The sequence below is a fragment of the Puntigrus tetrazona genome, chromosome 7 (genome assembly GCF_018831695.1).
Source record: "Puntigrus tetrazona isolate hp1 chromosome 7, ASM1883169v1, whole genome shotgun sequence".
NCBI classification, from domain to species: Eukaryota; Metazoa; Chordata; class Actinopteri; order Cypriniformes; family Cyprinidae; genus Puntigrus; species Puntigrus tetrazona.
The window spans coordinates 37,562,444-37,582,744 of NC_056705.1; the positions used below are offsets into that span (position 1 = coordinate 37,562,444).

Consider the following 20,301-nt stretch of genomic DNA (forward strand, 5'->3'; position numbering starts at 1 on the left):
ACATCAGCTTTTCTAATTTAAAGAATCTTATTATTCAAATGAGAGTTTTGAGCAGTCATGACTCATTTGCAGACATGGTGTTTATGTTTATGTTGTCTATTGCTTTAAAGGGTTCATATGATGTTGTTAAAATGAGCGTTATTTTATATGTACAGTATTTGGTGTAATGCAGTGTTTATGTGGTTAATGTAATTAGAACTATTCTTTTGAAAAATGTAATTAATAAATAGCACACAAACATTTAATAAAACTTTTACTAAGTCAGTGGCTGCCACTACAACAGTCTTTCAGATGCTGTAATAAAGTATGATAAACATTATTTTCATACCATACACACACACAGACACACACACACACACATAAAGCCAAGCTGAAGGCACAGGCACTAATTATGAAAAATAACACTGGTTTGGAGAGAGTAGAGTGGGGGGGCTGTTTCATTTTAATAAGGACAGAGAATCGATGCAATTTAATCAATCTTCCCTAATTAAAAAAATCTATATTGTGAAACAATCAAGGTGCATAAACAAGATTAAAATAAATGAAGGAACTGTGCCATGAGCAAGGGAGGGCCTAATTAAAGGGAGTTAATTGGAATTCCATGCCTATGTGTGGACTGTCGATGCAGCAGACAGGAAATATTACACACGAGAGCGCTCACCGGAGACCTCACAAACACCCTTCAGCTAAACACACACACAAGAGCTTCACAACAACACCAACAAGCTCATGCTTACGCCGGATCTTTCTCAGGTCTCAATACCCAGACTGGCCAATTTGTGATTTTTAGTGTGTTTAGTTTGTAGTTTTTGTGTGTGTTTACCTGACTGTAAAGGGAGTCTGTCTCTCGGTGGAGCTGTGTCGTGTTGTGTTTGCTCTTCTCCATTATGTCTTCTCTCTGTTTCAGGATCTCCTGAAGTCTGCTCACCTCCTTCTGAAGAGCCACGACCTCCTCTTCCTTAGACATGACCTGCTGCATCTGCTCCGCCTTCTAAACGTGCCGCAGTCAAACAAATCACAATATTAACCGTGGGGTAAAGCAATATGGCTATTTTGATCATATTTTACATTGTCTGTGTGGGGAATACTTAAATGCTTCAAATACATAAACGCTTTCGAAAAACTGTTCTGCTCACCAAAACTGCATTTACTTGATGAACAATTTGCAAAAAAGTAATATTGTGAAACATTACAATTAAAAACGACTTTTCTATTTGAACACATTTTAAATTATTGTTTATTCTTGGCTATTACTCCAGTCACCAGTGACACACGATCCTTAAGAAATCATTTTTATTGTCAAGGTAGAAATTTTTCTTAAGCTGCTAAATATTTCACATGCCCTTGCTGAATAAAAGTACTATTAATTCAATTTAATTACATTTCTAGGAAAATATTAATCATTAAACTGTTTTCAACCTTGATAATAATGAAAATTCAGCTATGCCATCATAGGAATACATCACAGTTTAAAATATACTGAAATAGGAAACACTTAATGTAAATGGCTTTACTGTGACCTGAATGATATTAAATATTTTCACTAATGGATTAGAGGAAAATGTGTGGAATTCAGTAGAAACAGTTAGTCCACAGAATAGGTTTCTACTGCTCCAGAGTCCAGTGGCGCATTGAAAAATCATGATTTACACTCCATCTGATGCTTGGCATGGTACTTGTTGATGCAAAACTTGTAGAAACCCATTCAATGAAGCTCCCACTGAATAGTTCTTGTGCTGATATAAGTGCCAGTAGAGCAGAGAGTTGGTGACTTGGTTGTGAATAAAGGCCTTCTGTAGTGAATCGAAACCTCCACATATAAACAGTCAATAGCAAATACTTAAACTAATAACAACACATACTTACAGTCGCTGATTCAGAAGCGGCACAAAACTCGGAATTGACCCTTTCTTTTCATATACTTTGCACATCCCTTTGTACTCTCTCAGGATAACAAAACTGTCATCCATAAAAAGCGTTGCACAAATTCGAACATCTGGCTCCTGCTGTTCTGTCGAAAGTAATCCTTACGATCCCTAACCGCATCTACTTTCAGAAAGCTAAATAAAGTGCTTTTGCTTAGGCACGGAAACACGCGTCAACGCTGCCTCAGTTACCCAAACCATGCTTTCTTTCTCTTTGCGTGAACATTTGAGTGGCATTAAGCGAATATTTCAACACTGTGACGTCGACATGTAGGGGCGTGTTTTAATTAGGCGTTTTAGCCTGGTCGGCCTACTCTTTTAGACTGAATACATCCTTTTGTGAGCTTTGTAACTCATTATACATGTACAAACAGCTAAATGCCACACTAAAGAAAAGGAAAAATCGAAATCGCATCCTATGACCCCTTTAATATCACTGTTACTCACTGTCTTCAGGGTGAGTAAAACATAGTCTAAGGGTGAACTAACCCTTTAAGAGGTGTGTTCCAGCATATATATATATATATATATATATATATATATATATATATATATAGGCAACAGAGCAGGAATGGAATGGGCAGAAGAAGCAGGAAAGCAGAGAAGCCTGAGGGAATTCAGCATGAAACACGGCTGTAGCACAGAGACGTGTAGTGACGTGGATATATATAAGGTCTATCAAATTCAAGCGTCTTTCATTAAACGTCTCTCTATAATCCTGTGCCATCACCCTTATAGTGCAAAGTTTTTTCAGATGGAGTACTCTCTTTCTCTTTCTCTCTGTGACTGTCTCTTCAGCCGTCTGCTCGGATTAAAATGACATCTCCCCTTGAGTCTCAGGAAACGCCACATGAAGCAGTTCCTAACAAACCTGATGTGCAGGAGGGAGGGAGAGAGGATTGAGGTGTGGTGGGGGGGGTGGATGTGCCCTTCAGCAAAAATGAATTTTCCAATTGCAGTTAGTTCTGCCATGAATAAATAAACAAATGAATAATTGAGAGGGCAACATAAATAAATAACATCACAAACATTTCACAGGCACTCATAAGTTCGGAAGATAACTGGGGCTGAATGCTAATGATAAAAACAGTACATGGAGCAGAATCCAATGCATTATTCACCGCTTGCTCGCTCTGAAAAAAGTCAAAATAAATTAATAAATATGAAAAGAAAATCTCTCAAAGAACTCAAAACACCCAGTCAGCACTGAAGTGACAGCTTTGTCCCATTTATAACATACAAGGACAGTCTGCCAAACAAATAACTGACCAGTCAGAGATGTATAAATAAACCAGAGCAGCTTCTACTTCAATTGACAGGTTATGCAAAAGTTTGGGCTGCGAGCAGGAGACGAGTCGGGCGTCAGGTCCATCTTTATTCTTCTGAGTGTGTGAGTGAGTGCGAATGGACTGGATGGCCTGCGTCCTTGATCCTGCCTGCATTTGGCCCATAGAGACCTTTAGATGCAGTCTTCTAGAGTTTTATATGTACCTGAGCTACATCTTAGCACTAAAATAAGCAAGTAAATGTTGATATGATCAAGGTGAAACGAAACAATGTTTGCAAAGTCTACAGTGCAAAGCTGTTCTCTTACAACATGACTGACCAAGTTTACTCAATGAAAAAAATATATATTTTTTTTTTCAATGTCTCAGAATTGTAGAATTTTCAGTTAATGATTTTTTTTTTTACTTTTTATTTTACTGATAATTTAAATTCAAACTATATATATATATATATATATATATTTTTTTTTAAGTCAAGTTCTGGCTGCTGGTAATTTAATGTAAATGTCATTGTTGTTGTTTTTATATGAAAAAATGTAAGCACTATGTTCAAAACTGTTAATATATAATGTTTCTAAAGTGGCAAAGGAGCATTATTAGAATGATTTCTGAAGGATCACGTGACACTGAATACTGGAGTTATGATGCTGAAAATTCAGCTTTGCATCACAGAAATAAATTACATTTTATTTTAAATTATATTCAAATAGAAAACAGTTCTTTTAACTGAAATGCAGTTCCATAAAAGCAGCTTTGGTGAGCATTACAGACCTGACACTAAAAACTCTTACGCCAATCTTTTCAATAATGGTGTGGGTGGCTGTATTTTCAAAGTGCATGTCACAGATAGCTGTCAAAGGTGAAGATAATGATTGACAGGAGTTCCTCACCTCCTCTTGTGCAGCGGTCAGATTCTCCTGAGCGGCCCGCAGGTCTGCTGTCAACCTCCGAACCGTCTCATCTCTACTGGACACCTACCACACACAGATTTTACTCTGCAAGCACCCTTACCAGGCACTATCAAAGATACCAAAGTATGTGGTGTACCTCGTCTTGCTCTGCGAGCCGCCTGCAGTCTTTCTGCTGGAAGTCCCAGTTCAGCTCAGCTGCTCCGGAGCCCAGGAGATCCCTCTGATGTTCTGCTTCCTGTAGCTCATGCTTCAGCCTGGACACTGTGGACCGTTCTTCCACCAGCTGTCCGAAAACATGCACAGAAACAGAGATGCAAAGTTTCTTAATGTAGGTCAAATTGCGTCATGCTGGTCAGTGGATGTGTTTATAGATGTGCAGATCATGGAGGCTGGAGAGGGTGTAGCAGGTGGTGTATTGATGTGTATCAGTGTTAAACCTTGTCCATGTCTGAACAAGTCCTGCTTATTGCTTTTCTTACAAAACACATTACACTGCACTCGTTTATTCCAACTGAGCAGTGGACTACAGGATAAATAATCAATAACGCTGTAGCAAAACTGATAAAAGCAAAACATGAAAAGGAACAGTGGTGAAAACAATTACATTTTAGAAACGTACTTTTGGTCTAAACTTTTTGTTTCAGCACAGGAAAGAAAACCCTCGTCAAGCTGATCATGGTGTTATTAATACAGCTTAGCTGCTGCCAAACCTTAGCATTGGAAAAGTGGTAAACAGCTATGGTTAACATCTATTTACCAATGTCTGCCTAACAGAAAATCAGGTACTGGATGACTGTTGGGCATTTGATATTCATGAGCCAAGATGATTAGTTGCCTCTCCACAATTTTCAGATTCCCGCTACCCTTGGGAAAAGGTATAAACTCTGCATCAAAACCTAGGGAGATGCCTATAATATCGATTTGAAATATTGATTACAAATATAAATAATTAATTTAACGCTGAACATGCATGGAAATAATAAATAAATACTATTTCACCTCAAATATTTATACCTACTGTATGTATGTACATATACGCTCACAAAAAAAATAAATTAACAGGAAAAGTAAAAAGAAAAAAAAAATCTGGAAAAATACTAAGCACAATTTTTTTTTCTTTTTAAAAATGGATAATGATTAGAAATGTTTCTTGAACAACAAATCAGCATGTTAGAAGGATGAAGACTTTCTGAAGGATCATGTGAAACTGATACTTTATTTTAAAATGTCCTTATTACGTTACATATACTTACTGTCATAATAACAATAAATTATGCATAATTACATGCAAGTCAAAGCCTATATCTAAACCTATCCATATAGCATGTATGTGTAGACAATTAATATTATAGTCCTTAAATGTATAACTACACTGTAACAAGGACATCCTGAAATAAAGTTTAACCCAACTTTTCATCACCAGAATAGATTTCATTTTGCAATACAGAACAGAAAATAGTTGTTTGAAATTATAATAATATTTAGAAGAACTATATAATTACAACAATATTACTGTGTAATAATGGGCATGTGAATAACTAGTTTGCTGCTCACGTCCTTGTAGTCTCTTTCTTAACAATCCTGTTTCCTGGCTCAAATCTTGCAGTTTATCCTCACACTGACCCAACTGACAGACCCTGAGCAGGTGTCAATTAAAAACAGCATGGTTCAATCCAAATAAAACAAAGCAATGAAAACAAACAAAAATCATCTTCAGTTTCTATATAAAAACAGTGCTGGAATATGAAGTTCCATCATATCTGTGCTGTATGTATCCTGGAAGCAGGGCAAATTGTCGATTTTAAGGAAATGGTTCAATTTTTAGAGAGCGAGCGGCAGCCTATCTCACATTAAATGGCAAATTGGATAACGTGGACTCAAACCACTTTTTCTGTTATTATTGGAAATGATTGTGGATTACACATAATTATCTGCTAAAGTACCATTGCCCCCTTTATTCCAAACACAATGATCCAACTTAAAATAAAACATGATTCTAGCATCTTTCTGTAAGTGGATGTAGCAGAGTAGATGGTCTCATCAAATTGCCTACAGTAAACATAAAGGAAGACACGACACAAATTGAAGTGGGTCCTTGAAATTATTTTGTAAGAATTTGGGCTTTACCAGTTTTAATGGTTGGTATTTAAGGTCACATGAAGGACACAAACGACCTTGAGCACAAATGCTGTTTTTATTTATTTATTCATTTATATTTATGTCATTTTGTGTTTTTATTTCCTCCAAAAATCTACACATTGAGCCTCCCAGGCACCAGCAAACCATTTAGAGCTGTCTGCTCAGATCTGTCAATCTCAACCAATCTCAAGCTCAACCAATAGCAAGTGTTTGGGGCGTGGATACTATAGCAGGTTGAGCATGTTACATGGGCAAAGAAAATTCCACTGGTAGTGTAGAAACTGCATACTATGTTTTTAACTATTACACAAAGACCCTAAAATCATGTACAATTATTTTATAGCAGTGTTCTATAAACACCGCACTGGCGCCCTATTAAACATCGGTTAGATTTTAAAATCTTGTTAATTACTTATAAAGCCCTTAATAGTTTAGCGCCTGAATAATTGAGCGAGATCTTATCACATTATAGTCTTGCAAGTCCACTGCGTTCTCAAAACTCTAGCCGTTTGATAATACAGATAATATCAAAATTGGCTGCGGGTAGCAGATCCCCAAACTCTGGAACAATCTCCCTAACACTGTTCAGGAGGCAGACACACTCTCTCAGTTTAAATCTAAATTAAAGTCACATCTCTTTAACCTGACTTACACATAACACACTAATACACTTCTATTATTCAAATCCGTTAAGGGATTGTTAAGCTGAATTAATTAGATCAGCTGGAACCAGGAACACTCCCCATAACGCACAATGTACTCATTAAATTGTAAAAGGAACAGCATCTACACTAATATTTCTTTCTTATTCTGTTTCCCAGTTCATATCCAGATCAGAAGGTGGATCAGCACCCAGAGATTACATTCATCTGAAACCAGAACACCTAGATGAACCCCGTGGACAGATCACCGGAACCGGACACACACACAATAAGTCCTTTACACAATCTGATATAGCTGCGTTTAAAATTTAACTGGAAAGTAAAACACTAACTATGCAAAGTAAATGGAGTGAATTGAATGTAATCTAATTTAATGGTAATCAAAAGTCTCTCATCTTCTATTAAAGTGCAAAGGTCTTTGTGTAGGTGCAAACTGATGATTAAAAACCACATGCTCATGGACATGTTTTAAAAAGTGGGGGGGGGGCTCAAAAAGCTAATTTCCTGAACTGGTCTTATCTCCTCTACTGTTCACTGGACACTAGTGGGTAGCTTAATTGGTCCCCAGTGTGCTGATGTGTGAGTGAGGAGAGGTCACAGGGTCAAAGTCAGGAGACCTTTCGACCTCCAGCCATCCACACGCACCCTAATCTTCCTAATTTATCTCTTACCAGTCTTTTCACCGCTCCGTATAACAGGTCTTCACTTTACACCATGTTTTGTGTCTTTATAACCTCCCATTCTTGTCATCTTAATTTTTCTACTCACATTTTTCCTAGTATTTTTAACAGTCTAAAGCATGCAATTAATTACATATGTTTAACACCCTTTATTTATATGTGTGTGTGTGTATATATATATATATATATATATATATATATATATATATATATATATATACACACATATATATACACACATATATATACATATATACATACACACATCTAATAGAAAATGTCTTAGACTAATACCACACATATTAACAGAGCTTCTATTAAATATGTGAATTGATTGACCTTTGACCTTGACCTTTATCCTTTAATTTTAGCGTTTTGTCCTCTGTCCTCACCGCAGTATGGAGCTTGTCTACATCATCCTGCAGACTGTGGTTCTTCTCTTGCTGTATTTCCAGGCTGTTCTGGGCCTGCTGGAGCTGTATGTGTGTGTGCCCGAGGCTCTCTGAGACAGAGTACCAGCGCTCTTTCCATTCCTTTAGCTCTTTCTCCTTCTGGTCGAATCCAGCCTTTTCCAGCTGTCTCTGCAGGTCTGCGATCCATTCTTCTTGATGACTGACCTACGCATACATGGAAAGGAAGCTTCATTCATACATACAGTGGCCACAAAACATATTTGGACACTTTACCCAAATGCAAAAAATTTTAATAGATTAAATAGGAAAATATCAAAACAAGTGCCATTTATTTTAACCATATTTAGGATACTGTGTCATATCATATTTGAAATACAGATTTCTAAGGCCTACAAATTATTAACATCATTAAAATCCAGTCAGGTTGTGGTACACTTGGAAGTTTTTTGTGCTGTGAAATATTTTGAAATGTATAAAGCATAAGAATAACTTTTTTATTGATAGCGATATTTTCAAGATATCTCACTTAACTGAAGTAAATAACGCTTACTTGATTATCCATGCATCAGGCCTTTGATAAATAATAAATGTTTATTTGTACATCTGTCAGTCATCACTGTATTGCATTGCATTATATGTTTGAAGCTAGAGATTTTGATCATAAAACTAAGCAATTATTAGCTAAGACATTATTGGGAGACACTGAGCGAATTAGATGTCAGAATCCTGCACTGAAATGTTTTAGACCGTAGACTGACTTTGGTGAGCCAAGGTGCTCAAGTGGGAAACTCAATTTTGAATCTGGCTTGCAACATTTCCTGATCTTTGATATTAGTTTCTATCCTATCTCTCACTGCACACACACATAAAAGTAGCAAGAAAGCCAATAAAATTGGTTGAATATATATCAAGACCATATACGCATTTCCATCACAGCTTTAGTCACAAATATATACAGTATGCAGAAGCATTAGCGAGAATCCCCAGTAAGAAATTCTACATTTACATAAATCTTTTAATGAATGTTGCATCACACCGTGACTGATGGCCATACGCATACACAGATGAAAAGCAAGTTAGTTTAGAAGTGACCTTGTCCATCAGCTCTTCAACACAACATCTAGAATCTTTAATGAGTTTTCCCAGACATCGTCTCAAAGAGCTGTGTTTTTTTTATGAACCAATGGACTCCCGTGGTGAAAGGTTCAGAGCATAAAAGTCCATGCGAATGAAATGAGTGTAAGTAAGTGTGAAAATATACCGTGGCGGGCACCTCGGTGGACCCCTCTATTAATCAAGCTGTCTGCACTCTGTTTGGAAAGTAATCTTGTCCGAGAAGCAGAGGAAAACGCAGCAGTAAGTGGCGGTCGGTCGCGTTTTGAAACAGCTGTTTTACGGAGGTCTCAAAGCCAAACTGTAAAAACAGGTTACCCTCACCCAAACATGGCTCCAGTCTTCTCTCTTCCGCGTTTTCTCCAACTCCACTGTCTGTTTGACATTCACAGTCTGTCTGACTTGTGTGTAGACAGCAACAATGATTGAAAGAAAGCTCCACTAGATGAGCCAATTGTATCCATCAGTGCTTAACCTCATTGGAATAAACTTTGAAATGCTTGTGCACTCAACTGTGAGCAGAACATGGGGAATAAAACATAACTGGGTCTTAACACTTAACCTGAAGACTGCTTCGCTCAGAGTCAGCACTGATCAATTAGTGAGGTAAGTTATATGCATAAACTGTAATAAACTATTTCATATTATATAAAATATTATATTATTCTAATAATAAACTTATTGAATTTTATTGAATATTGAATGGAGAAAATAATAATTATATATATATATAGCATCCACAATAAAGGTTTTGCTAACATAATGAATTAATGTGTGTATACTGTATATATTTATTATGTATAAATACAAACACATGAATGTACATATTCATGTTTTTATATTAAATGTATTTGTATATAAATTAAAATATAAGAATAGAAATATGTACATGTATATACATGTAAATATATACATACTGTATGGGTATGTATTTATATATACATAACTGATATACACAGTAATGCATATATATTACGCAAAGAAATTTTTTTTTAATTAATTGTGATTAATTGTCTGACAGGACTATAATGTATATATATGTGTGTGTGTGTGTGTGTGTGTGTGTGTGTGTGTGTGTGTGTGTGTGTATATATATATATATATATATATATATATAGAATAAAAAATCTAATAATAATAACAGTATATTTGTTTATATTCTTGACTAGTCGCTTTTAGAAAATTTGTAGATTTGCAGCTTTTCAAGCGTGGCCTGTTGAACGTTGACTGGCATCAGCTGTACCTCCTGAAGCTGAGACCTGGCCCCTGCAGCACATTAATATTAGATTTTATGTTAGGGCCAGTCATAATATTCGATGTTGTTTTGATCACTGGCGATTGTGTAGGTGTGTGCGTGGGGTCTCGGTGTTAAGTGTCTAACACGTGCGGCTGCAGCTCTAATTCAAACTATGGCAAGGTTATGACTGGCACTTAACTGCGGCGAGGAAGACATTGCTTAGAAGCTAATAGGCAGTGGATTGTTGAGAGACCTTGTCCTTGAGTTGCTCTTCTCTCAGCCGTTCCAGCTCCTCGGCCTTTATGCAATCCTGCAAAAGAGCGGGACAGATGAAGACGGATGCTGAGGGATGAATGTGTAAGAACAACAGGAAAAGAAAATAAAGGAAATTCACAGTCCTTCAGAGTGTCCTAGAGAAGATGCTCTACCTGATCTTTCCTCCACAGGTAAACTACAGGAGAATGCATCAATGGATTTTTTGTTATATTGTGTGCATCGACTGATATCCTCTTTTTTCTTATTCTTTTGTAGTGGAAAACAAAAGCAAGGTCTCGTGCAAGGTGCGAGCGTTAATCACAAGCATTGAAACACAATTCACTTTATTTTCTGGGCATGTTTTATAAATGATTGGTTTAGCAGATAACCAAGAATATAAACCCAAGACTAAGATACACAACGGAGCAATAAAACAGCAATGAAAACATTGTCCCTAAATTTAGATCTGTGTCTACAGCATTTTTTTTTTTAAAGTATAATTTAAAAATTCAATACAAAAAATAAAAAAATAAATGAAATCACGATCAAGTCAAGGTTGGATCAAACAATGCATTGTATATCTGAGCAAAGAATCATAATAAAATGAAATATGAACATCTCAGTAGTAAATTTGTGCTTTCTCTTTTCTCCTCCTTTCTCCCCCTTCGATATAATTTGACGAAGAGAGGAATTCAAAACTGAGATAGACTTGTAAATCTACATTAAAAAGAATCAAAGCTGTCAAATGTAGACTTTAGGTGCTAAGAAGTGCTGTCAAACGATTACTTGCGTCCAAAATAAACATTTTGTTTGTATAATATATTAATATTATATTTATGTGTGCTGTTTATATTTATTATGTATATATAAAATACACACACATGCATTTCATACATTTTAGAAAAATATATTATATATTTATTAATATATATATATTTATATATTAAATAGATTATATGTAATGCAAATCATATTAATCATATTAATAGGTGGAAAATGGGTCATTTAAATGCAAGTACACAGAAGTTAAGGCCACCTAATATAAAGTGGGACCACTTCACCAATGCTGGGGCAATTAAATGAGCGTTCTATCAGATGTTCAGAACTCAGGAGAGCTGAAGAAGAGAACGTGAATAACAGCGACATATAAAAGTGGAAAACTGTTCTATTTTATGGTGCTGCGAACTGAGCTTTGCGCACCATCGAGAGTACAGCGAGTCTTGAGACGAATTAGAAGCAGGCTAGTGTTGCCAAAAAGTCGGTACTAAAAAATTGTAAATGTCACAGAACCAGGTTTCTTTAAAAATCCGTGGTGTGAGTAGTCGGTCAACCCGGTGGTTCTTGACGTGTACGGCCCACGGAATGTCATGGAATTTATCAGAGTTGATGAATTAATCAAATGCAGGTCGTTACACAAATTAAATTGCGATATGGAATAGTATCTGTGAATATTGAGCCACAAAAGGAGATTCAAATCTGAATCCTGTAGGCCTATGTACTGCGGTTCTCTGAGAGTCACTTCAAGAGCATTTTACCATTTCATTTGAGTAAAACCAGCGTCATATTGGCAGCAACCCGTCAAAATAAAAGTTTGGCTTAGACATTGTGCCAAAAATATAGTAAATATAGTATAATATTAGTGCAATGTATGTGACACTACTACTACGGTTTAAAAAAAATATAAAAATGTATTTTTTAAGAAATAATTACACAATAATTCAATAATTCCATGTTTTAATTTGAATAGTAAATCCCATTATTTAGCACAAAATGTGTTTAGATTTATAGTAATAAAATGTAACTTTTACTGTTGTTCTTACTTCTATAACTTGTGGAAAAACTTGACTTTTAAATAATGACATTGAGTTTTGTACATTTTATTTTAGTTTGACTTGAAATGAAAAAACACCAATAAAAGTGTTTTTTTTAATTATCGTGTTTTTGCTTTGATACTGAAAAAGGCAGTGAGACTTTTGTGTATTTTTACTGGTATTAGCACCAAATACAGAAATATTGGTACCGTGACAACGCTCGACTGTAACACAAGGGAATCTTTTACTTTTAAAAAGAAATAAAAAATGTCAGATCACGGTGAGTCGTTTTCACATTGGCGCATGTAAAAGTACCGTACAGGAGGCTATTAAATAGGGATTTGCTGACCTCTCTCTCCTTTTCAAGCAATGCCAGCGTCTTGTCAACCTCTCTTTGGAGTTCATCAATCTGCAGCACTTTCAGCCGATGCTCTTCTTCCTACAAACACACACACACACACACACACGAACAAAGGCAACTGAAGGTGAGACACACATGGAGGAAAGACTTCGTTAAAAGTGTCAAGCGGATGCCTTTGCATAATGCATATCACACCTTTGAGATGATCCATTAGCAGTTTGTGGTGTGGGAGCCGCTAAATAAGCTGACTTGACTCCTCGGAAAAGACACAATATCCTCTCTTCCTTTCTTTATGAGTGGACAGTGGATGAACAATCAAAGCCCGGTGGGTTTAGATTAGCCTGAGCGGGACCTAGTCACGAGGGGACCTTTAACCCACGGCCCCCGTTTGTTCCTTCTACCCAGACATTGATTTATAATTTTAATATCTCTAATTTCCACCGCGGCGGCGCTTTCCAAATGTCATTTTCCAATTTGTGTCAAACCGCGTGACCATTTTTCTTAATACGGCTTATGACAATTTCGGCGGCAGGGCGGATATGCAATTCAGATGGAGTGTCGTACAGACAGGGACGCAGCCGCCGTCGCCCCCCTGTTTGTGTGTTTATCTTTATCAACGGCCCGACTATTTGGGAGGGGGTTGAAGACTAAGAAGCAGCCTGTTTACGACGGGGAAAAAAATGGCGTTTGCTGAGCAAAATGGCTGCAGGGGACGAAAATGAGAAGTCGTCCGTAAATCTGGTAATTACGTTTACCGTAATAAGAGTTATGATGGCTGTAATCATAATCTATTAAAATATGCATCAACATTAAGAGCTGGAAACGGAACGTGGGATGGGCTCGTGGTCGTTATATGAATATTTATGATAATTAAAACAGGGCCTCCCCCTTTTGAGCGGCGTGGACTCTTTTCACAGACCGTGATGCCGCTTTTCTAGGCTTATTAACCTCGTAAATCTAGCAACTTTTATATTTTCATTATTAAAGAAATGAATGTACATTTATAACATTATACCTTTTGTTATATAACGCTGGTATTAAATTACAGATAACTAGTGAGAGCGTTTTTAACACAATTTCTGAAGAAGTGATTATGCAATCTCATCCACTATGTAAGGCTTATTATGATCTCAACACCAGCATGAATATAGAGTGTAGTTGGAGTACTGTACAGGTAAGGATGTGGCCTGTGTGTGTGTGTGTGTGTGTGTGTGTGTGTGTTTGTCTGTCTTTATCAGCTTAACAGCTTAACATTTTGGATGAGGCAAATTTAACATCTTTTTTTCTTCTGACCAGTCAGACCAACCAATATTTTGTCATAGAAATACCATGATCGATTTAGTATATATTTAGAACACCACTATAGTAGTTTACCCAACTTCAGAGAAGGCAAATGTAAAGAAATGTTTGGCGGGGGTACCCTGAGGTTGGCGCGGTGGAGCTCCTCTCTGACGCCATCCAGCTGCTCTTGAAGAAAGGTTTTGTCTTTCTTCCACTCCTCTTCTCTCTCTTTCAGCTCCTCTTGTGCCCTCCGGAGCCGGCACCATTCCTGCAGGTACAAACACACGCACACACACACACACACACACATTACGGGTCATACAAAACTTTAAAAGTGAAGGAAATGGATTCTATGATCCCTCATTTTGGCCAAATTCAAAGGCTCCTTACAGTACAGACCCTCGGCTATCGGAGGAACATTTCACCTCTACTGACCTTTACCTTCAGCCTTCATGCGGCTATTGACCCACGCAGAGCAATGCTCTGAGCCTTGCTTCTCGGTCAAAAAAAAGGGGGAAAAAATAAAAGGAACAAGTTGTCGGAAATGAAATTTCAATTCATCCAGTCCCTTTATACACTAGTGCAAGAGCTGGCGAGGAGAGCAGGGGGATCAATAGTGTTTAGACAGCAGAGCAGATTTTCTAAGAGCCGAATCAATAGGAAGGAGAGAGGGAAAAATACCTCGGCTTTTCTTTGGGTGTTGCAGTAAATACGAACAAATCAGTGGCCTTAGGCTAAATGGATTGACCAGCCGTTTCCGACTCCTGTGCTGTAAATAAAGATCTATTGGGAAAGCTGTGCCCGGGTCCCTGAGAGGGGGGAGAGATGGCCATCGCGCCGAAGCGCTCTCGCACACACACCTGCACTTAACCTGGACGCACGCGGTGAACTGACACACGGAGGACCGCCCTCAGACACGACATCATCGTGACATCATTAATCATGCGCTGCGGTGATCCCAACAAAACACTTGCTGCTGTTTTTCTAACTTTGGGTCTCAGGGCTCTTTTATTAAAACTAACAGATTTATATTTGAAGATCGGATTAAAAATGACTTTATCATTCCTTAGTTACAACCTTTTGCTATTTTTCAAAGGCCTTGACCTTTAATGTACAGGCATGTTTTACCCTTGTCCCAGATTCAGACTATCCATCTTCAACTATGTAAATCCATCATAAAAAAATGAAGTTGTGGCATTATTTTGACCATGAACATATACTAACCGAGCCTTTTCACCGCAACTTTTTTCCTAAAGAGATGACATGCTAGATATAGGTAATAGAAGGAAATAAGGAATAATATTAAAGAATCAAGCAAGCAAAAAACTAATTTTATAAATAAATTACAATAAAATAAGTAAATTACAATACATACAGTGGGTGTGTATATATATATATATATATATATATATATATATATATATATATATATATATATAAATATATATATACAAAAATAAAAATAAATTAATAAATATTTTTATTGTTTATTATTATTTCCAATCTAGCTATTATTTTTTTAATACTACGCAAAAATACCATTATTTAACTGTAAATAACATAATATAAAACAATATTATAAAATAAAATATAATTAAATTAAATTGTTAGTGCATAAGTTAACTTTTGAGAATGCTATAACGCTATATACATTTATGATATATGATTATGAAAATGATTCTATTTCTCCTTTTTGAGATGTAATTAAGATGATCATTACTATATTGTTATCATACGAAAATAAATTGCAGAATTTTCAGAATGTCTTTTTAATTCAAATCTATTTATTACGTTATGTTTATTTGTTATAATATCCAGCTCTATAATAGATTCTGAACCGCAGACCTTCAGTGTGGTCTCAGACTTTTAGATCTCACTGTACATTTATTTTACATTTCCACCCAGCACTGAATGATAGTTCTCTCCATTTACAGCCGTTGCCATGAGGAGAGTGATACTTAATGAAGAGGTTGAACTTGGCCACCTCCGTGACTTTGGTGTAATTACTGATGAACACCACAGGCTAGCGAGGGCAAACTGTGCAGAAGTGCATGATATATGAGCGCGCTCCGCACTCCTCAGCCAAAACAAAAACATATCGCAAAAGCCAAAGCGATAAAATTACCGTCTCGCTCCAAAAGAAAACATTAATCAATAAAATAGAGAGAAACGTGGAAATAAAAGTATGAACTGTGCTATTGACCCTCGCAGCAGGACTGAGGGTGGACTCACTGATTTGCCATGTTTGGTCAAGTTACATGGATTCAAATCAGCCCATTCCATAAAGAGAACGAGTGAGAATGACAAAAAAATAAAATCTAATAATCAAATGAAATAATATATAGTTTTTATTTCAATCTGATTTAGTTTTAATCATTTTAAATACTTCAACTTAAAATTAAAATACAGAGAATTTTCACAAAAAAAATCTAAACATTCGTCATTTTGTTATGTGCTTTATTTACAAGTTAGTATTAAAATTGAACTTTAATAATTTATGAATTTAACTTAAAATGAGATTAAATAAAATTATATTCTATATGTAAAAATAAAAACTAGTATATAAAACAGTCATTTTTGTTAAGCGCTTAAATTTTTATTTTAAGATTTCATTTTAGCTTTAATTTAGTTTTTATTTCAGATTATTTTAATACAATAAAAAATATACAATTATATGAAAATTATAAAAATGTAATGAGTTAAATTAAAAATATACATATTTTATGAATTTTTTGGTTTTAGTAATTTTAATAATTCAACTTTTAGAATAATATGCAGAGGGGAATCTTAAATCTTAATTCATACTTCATAGTATCAGTGTGTCATTGCCACAAGTACAAAGTTGAATATTTCTACTTCCCAAGCTGAACTGAACGTGGAACACGCTAAGGAACAATTTTCTAAATGAACACAGGAAGAAACTGTGCTTGTAAACAGGAGGTCTTTTGTGACGAGTCGTTTGGTTCAGGATGTGTTTGCATATTCAGTGCTGATATATTCTGCTGCAAAGGTCACTGTAGATTGGGCTGAGACTGCAGCTGCTGGAGGAGCAGAGGGACATCACAGTTCAGCTAAACGCCCTCTCAAGAACATTACCTTAATGATACCATTCCTCACACCCGATCAGAGCCAGAGAGAACCAAATGAGTCAAAAAGGACATTCTTTGACCCAGATTCTTTGATTGGAGAGAGGTGTTAAAAAGCACTCTTTCAAAGTCTGCCTTAACAAACCAGAAAAGTTCAACTACCTAAAGTTTTCAAGAAGACATGTTTGAACCAAAATCTGCTTAGACTAAAATAGCCCATGTCCAGTGCCTTGATACGACTACATGTTCAGGACACATATTGGTTCAGCACAGGCTTAATTACACGTTCATTAGCGTTGCTTGTTAAACCAAGCATTAGCTATGTTTAACATTTGATTCTGATTAGCTGATCATAGCATTGTGTGGCTAAATATTTATAAAACGACTTCTTTATTAAGGCCCCTGTGCTTCATACTGACATCCTGATTTTGTTCAGCTGGTACGTAAAACTTAAATAAACACCCCGTGCACTATAAAGCCAATGCTATGAAAATCGATGACAGATTTATATGGTTTATCATCAGACACTCTTGTAACACAGCTCCGCTGGAGCCAGTGATTTCATCCAAACCGTCCTCACTCACTGTGAGGTTCGTTTGCAGATGTTTCCTCATGTCCGAACAGTAGCTTGTGTCCAGAGGCACTCCGGCATGCAGCCGCCCCGGGCCATTCTCTAAGTGCTCTTTACTCTGAAAACACAGCTGGTCTCCGGGGGCCAGGATGAGTGCGGGGCCTCCCAGACCTGCACAACACTTTGAATAATAAATCCATACATCATAAGGACACGTCGGAGCTTGATTCACGGCGGTAAAGCGCCGAGGTATTAGCTTTAATAACGCGGGCTGGAGTCAGGCACTTGCTCTTTCCCGACAAACACGAGCAAATCAATTAATTCCGCTGACATCCTACCCACACGATATAAATTCCAAGTGGCCATGACTTTGGTGTTTTTGTTTTAGGAAGAAGGGGCGAATGTGCGAGTCATTTCTTACTTTTATGCCCTAATTTCTGAAATATTCCCCCGGCTAGCGCATTTGTTTTTGTTGAGAACTTTGTCTTAAAAGGTTATAGGATCTGGAGCGCAGGAGAAAGACAAGTAGCTTGAGCTGAATCTCTCTGTTATCAGAAAGCATAAGGTGCTCTGTTCTCCTGCTGTTGACGGATAGAAGCTTCAGCCTGGCCTATCAATCCCCGGAGACTTATGCAGCACCGCTTCAAGGGTAAAACATAGCTCAGACTCAGAGAGCTGGCGCTAATGGCCATAGGAAGGAATCAGGGGAGTCCGGTTGGAAACACTGAAGGATGACAATAATAGTGACAAGAGAACATGAAATCACGAATCTGTTGAAATGGACTCAAGGTTCGGACGTCGCCAGTTTCGGGTCACACTACCGTTCGAAAAGTAGGGGTCAGTAAGATTTCGTCCAAAAGATTTCTATTTCAAAGCTGCATTTATGTGATAAAGAATACATTAGGGGAAATGTATTCAGAAATGATTCTGATAATCTGATTTGCTGCTTTTTAAACGGCAGGCTTACTTAAGGTGATGACGCTAGATTTTTAAACGTGATAAAAGTTATTATTTAACAAGAACCACCTAAATCAGCGATTTAATCAGCGGTAATTTACCACAGAAATATAATGTCTTTCAAATTTATGGCTTGTTGAGCGCCACTTATAATCCGGCCTTCATAGAAGTTGGCATGCTTCTGTAGTATTATATGCAGCATGTTCAAAGACAAGATGATAAATGAAGATTTAGTCTTTTGGCTATCTTTTAGATTTTATCTAAAATGATGTTACAAGCTTTTTTGTTTCTTATTTATTTAGTTCCGCAGTGATTGCAGATTTTTACTTCATTTAAACTTTATTTAAATTAAATAAAACTTTATTTATTTGTACAGTGTTTTTAAACTTTGTGTAGCCTAATTAATTTGTTCTTTTATATTGGGCATATAGCATGGCGCATTTTTATTTGTTTAGTTAGAAAAGTTACATGAGTTCGACAGATTTTATTGTTGCCTGAATTGAATCGACAGCGAACTGCGGCTAATTTGAAAGCGCACAGAGCTTTTTCAAGCTATTTAAAAGCAAAAGAAAGCAAGGAAAAGCGGGACAATTCAAACAAACTTATTCCCCCACAAATGGTGATACCGGTATTACTGGTGTTTTCACATGTCCATTAACCTTTCACAACCCTACTGGAGATTCCAGAGAATTGCACGGCAGGGGTTTTGTTGAGTTTGCGCGAAAACAAAAGTAGGTATTTAAATCATTTTATGCAATATAGTATTATAATGCACACATTGGTAAAACCATTGAAAAGCTGGCCCTGCCTCTTTCGATCGTTTTGCCATTGTCTTGTGATGGTCAGTCGAAAACACAACTTTTTTGTAATTACTGATAGTCTCCAGGGGATTTTTCTGCGCTATGTTTGATTCTAATCGAGCAAAAAAAAATAGGATTAGTTTACAAAAGTATGTTTTAAAAAAAAAAATCCAAATCAGCAGAACATCTCATGACAGAAACTGACAAGTGTTTTGTTTGTCTTAAGCCAAGACTTCCCATGATATCAGAGACTAAACCTAAAGATTGTCATTGCCATATTTCTTATTGTAATCACAGTAAGCTAGACTGTGTTTGTTTTAACCTAATGTTAAACTCTACAGCATGGCAAAATCTACATTTTATCATCTTCAGTGGAGCTGATGGGCCAGGCTAGGACCACTACGTAAAAGCATCAACCATCTACGTCTGTTTTTCAGCAGCATCTCCCTTTAAATTTTACCTCTCCTTTCGGTGTCCACTAATGCACAGTTCATAAATATTGTCTTATCGCTATTGTCATCATCATCATTTTTCCCCAATACTCTCCCCGACAGGGAAATTCTGAGGCAATTACCAAAGTGACAAGTGAAATGGGAACAAGAAGCACTAGAAAGAGACGGTTGCCATGGAAACGGAGCGAGGGGATCAGATTACATGCGCGGTGGTCAGGTGAACCCCTCCCCTCGGTCCTACTGCATACAGCGGCCTGGCAGCGCACCACAGACCAAAGGCCACTTAACCTCAATCACTGCTTGCAATCGCCAGCCAATCAGGCTGAATGTATTTGCTATTTTTGTCCAAAGGTCAGCTGCT

General features: G+C 36.8%; 1 protein-coding gene across 3 annotated transcripts in view; it reads right to left on the reverse strand.

Annotated features, from left to right (window-relative positions):
* LOC122348025 (trichohyalin) overlaps positions 1–20,301 on the reverse strand; it is a 170,010-nt gene that overhangs the window by 40,262 nt on the left and 109,447 nt on the right. For all 3 annotated transcript variants that reach the window (XM_043243264.1, XM_043243263.1, XM_043243262.1), the window contains exons 11-17: positions 14,214–14,342; positions 12,782–12,871; positions 10,620–10,676; positions 7,996–8,220; positions 4,259–4,405; positions 4,102–4,185; positions 824–991 (exon numbers count right to left, since the gene is read on the reverse strand). In XM_043243264.1, coding sequence (XP_043099199.1) covers positions 824–991; positions 4,102–4,185; positions 4,259–4,405; positions 7,996–8,220; positions 10,620–10,676; positions 12,782–12,871; positions 14,214–14,342 — 900 coding nt within the window. The remainder of the gene's footprint in view (positions 1–823; positions 992–4,101; positions 4,186–4,258; positions 4,406–7,995; positions 8,221–10,619; positions 10,677–12,781; positions 12,872–14,213; positions 14,343–20,301) is intronic.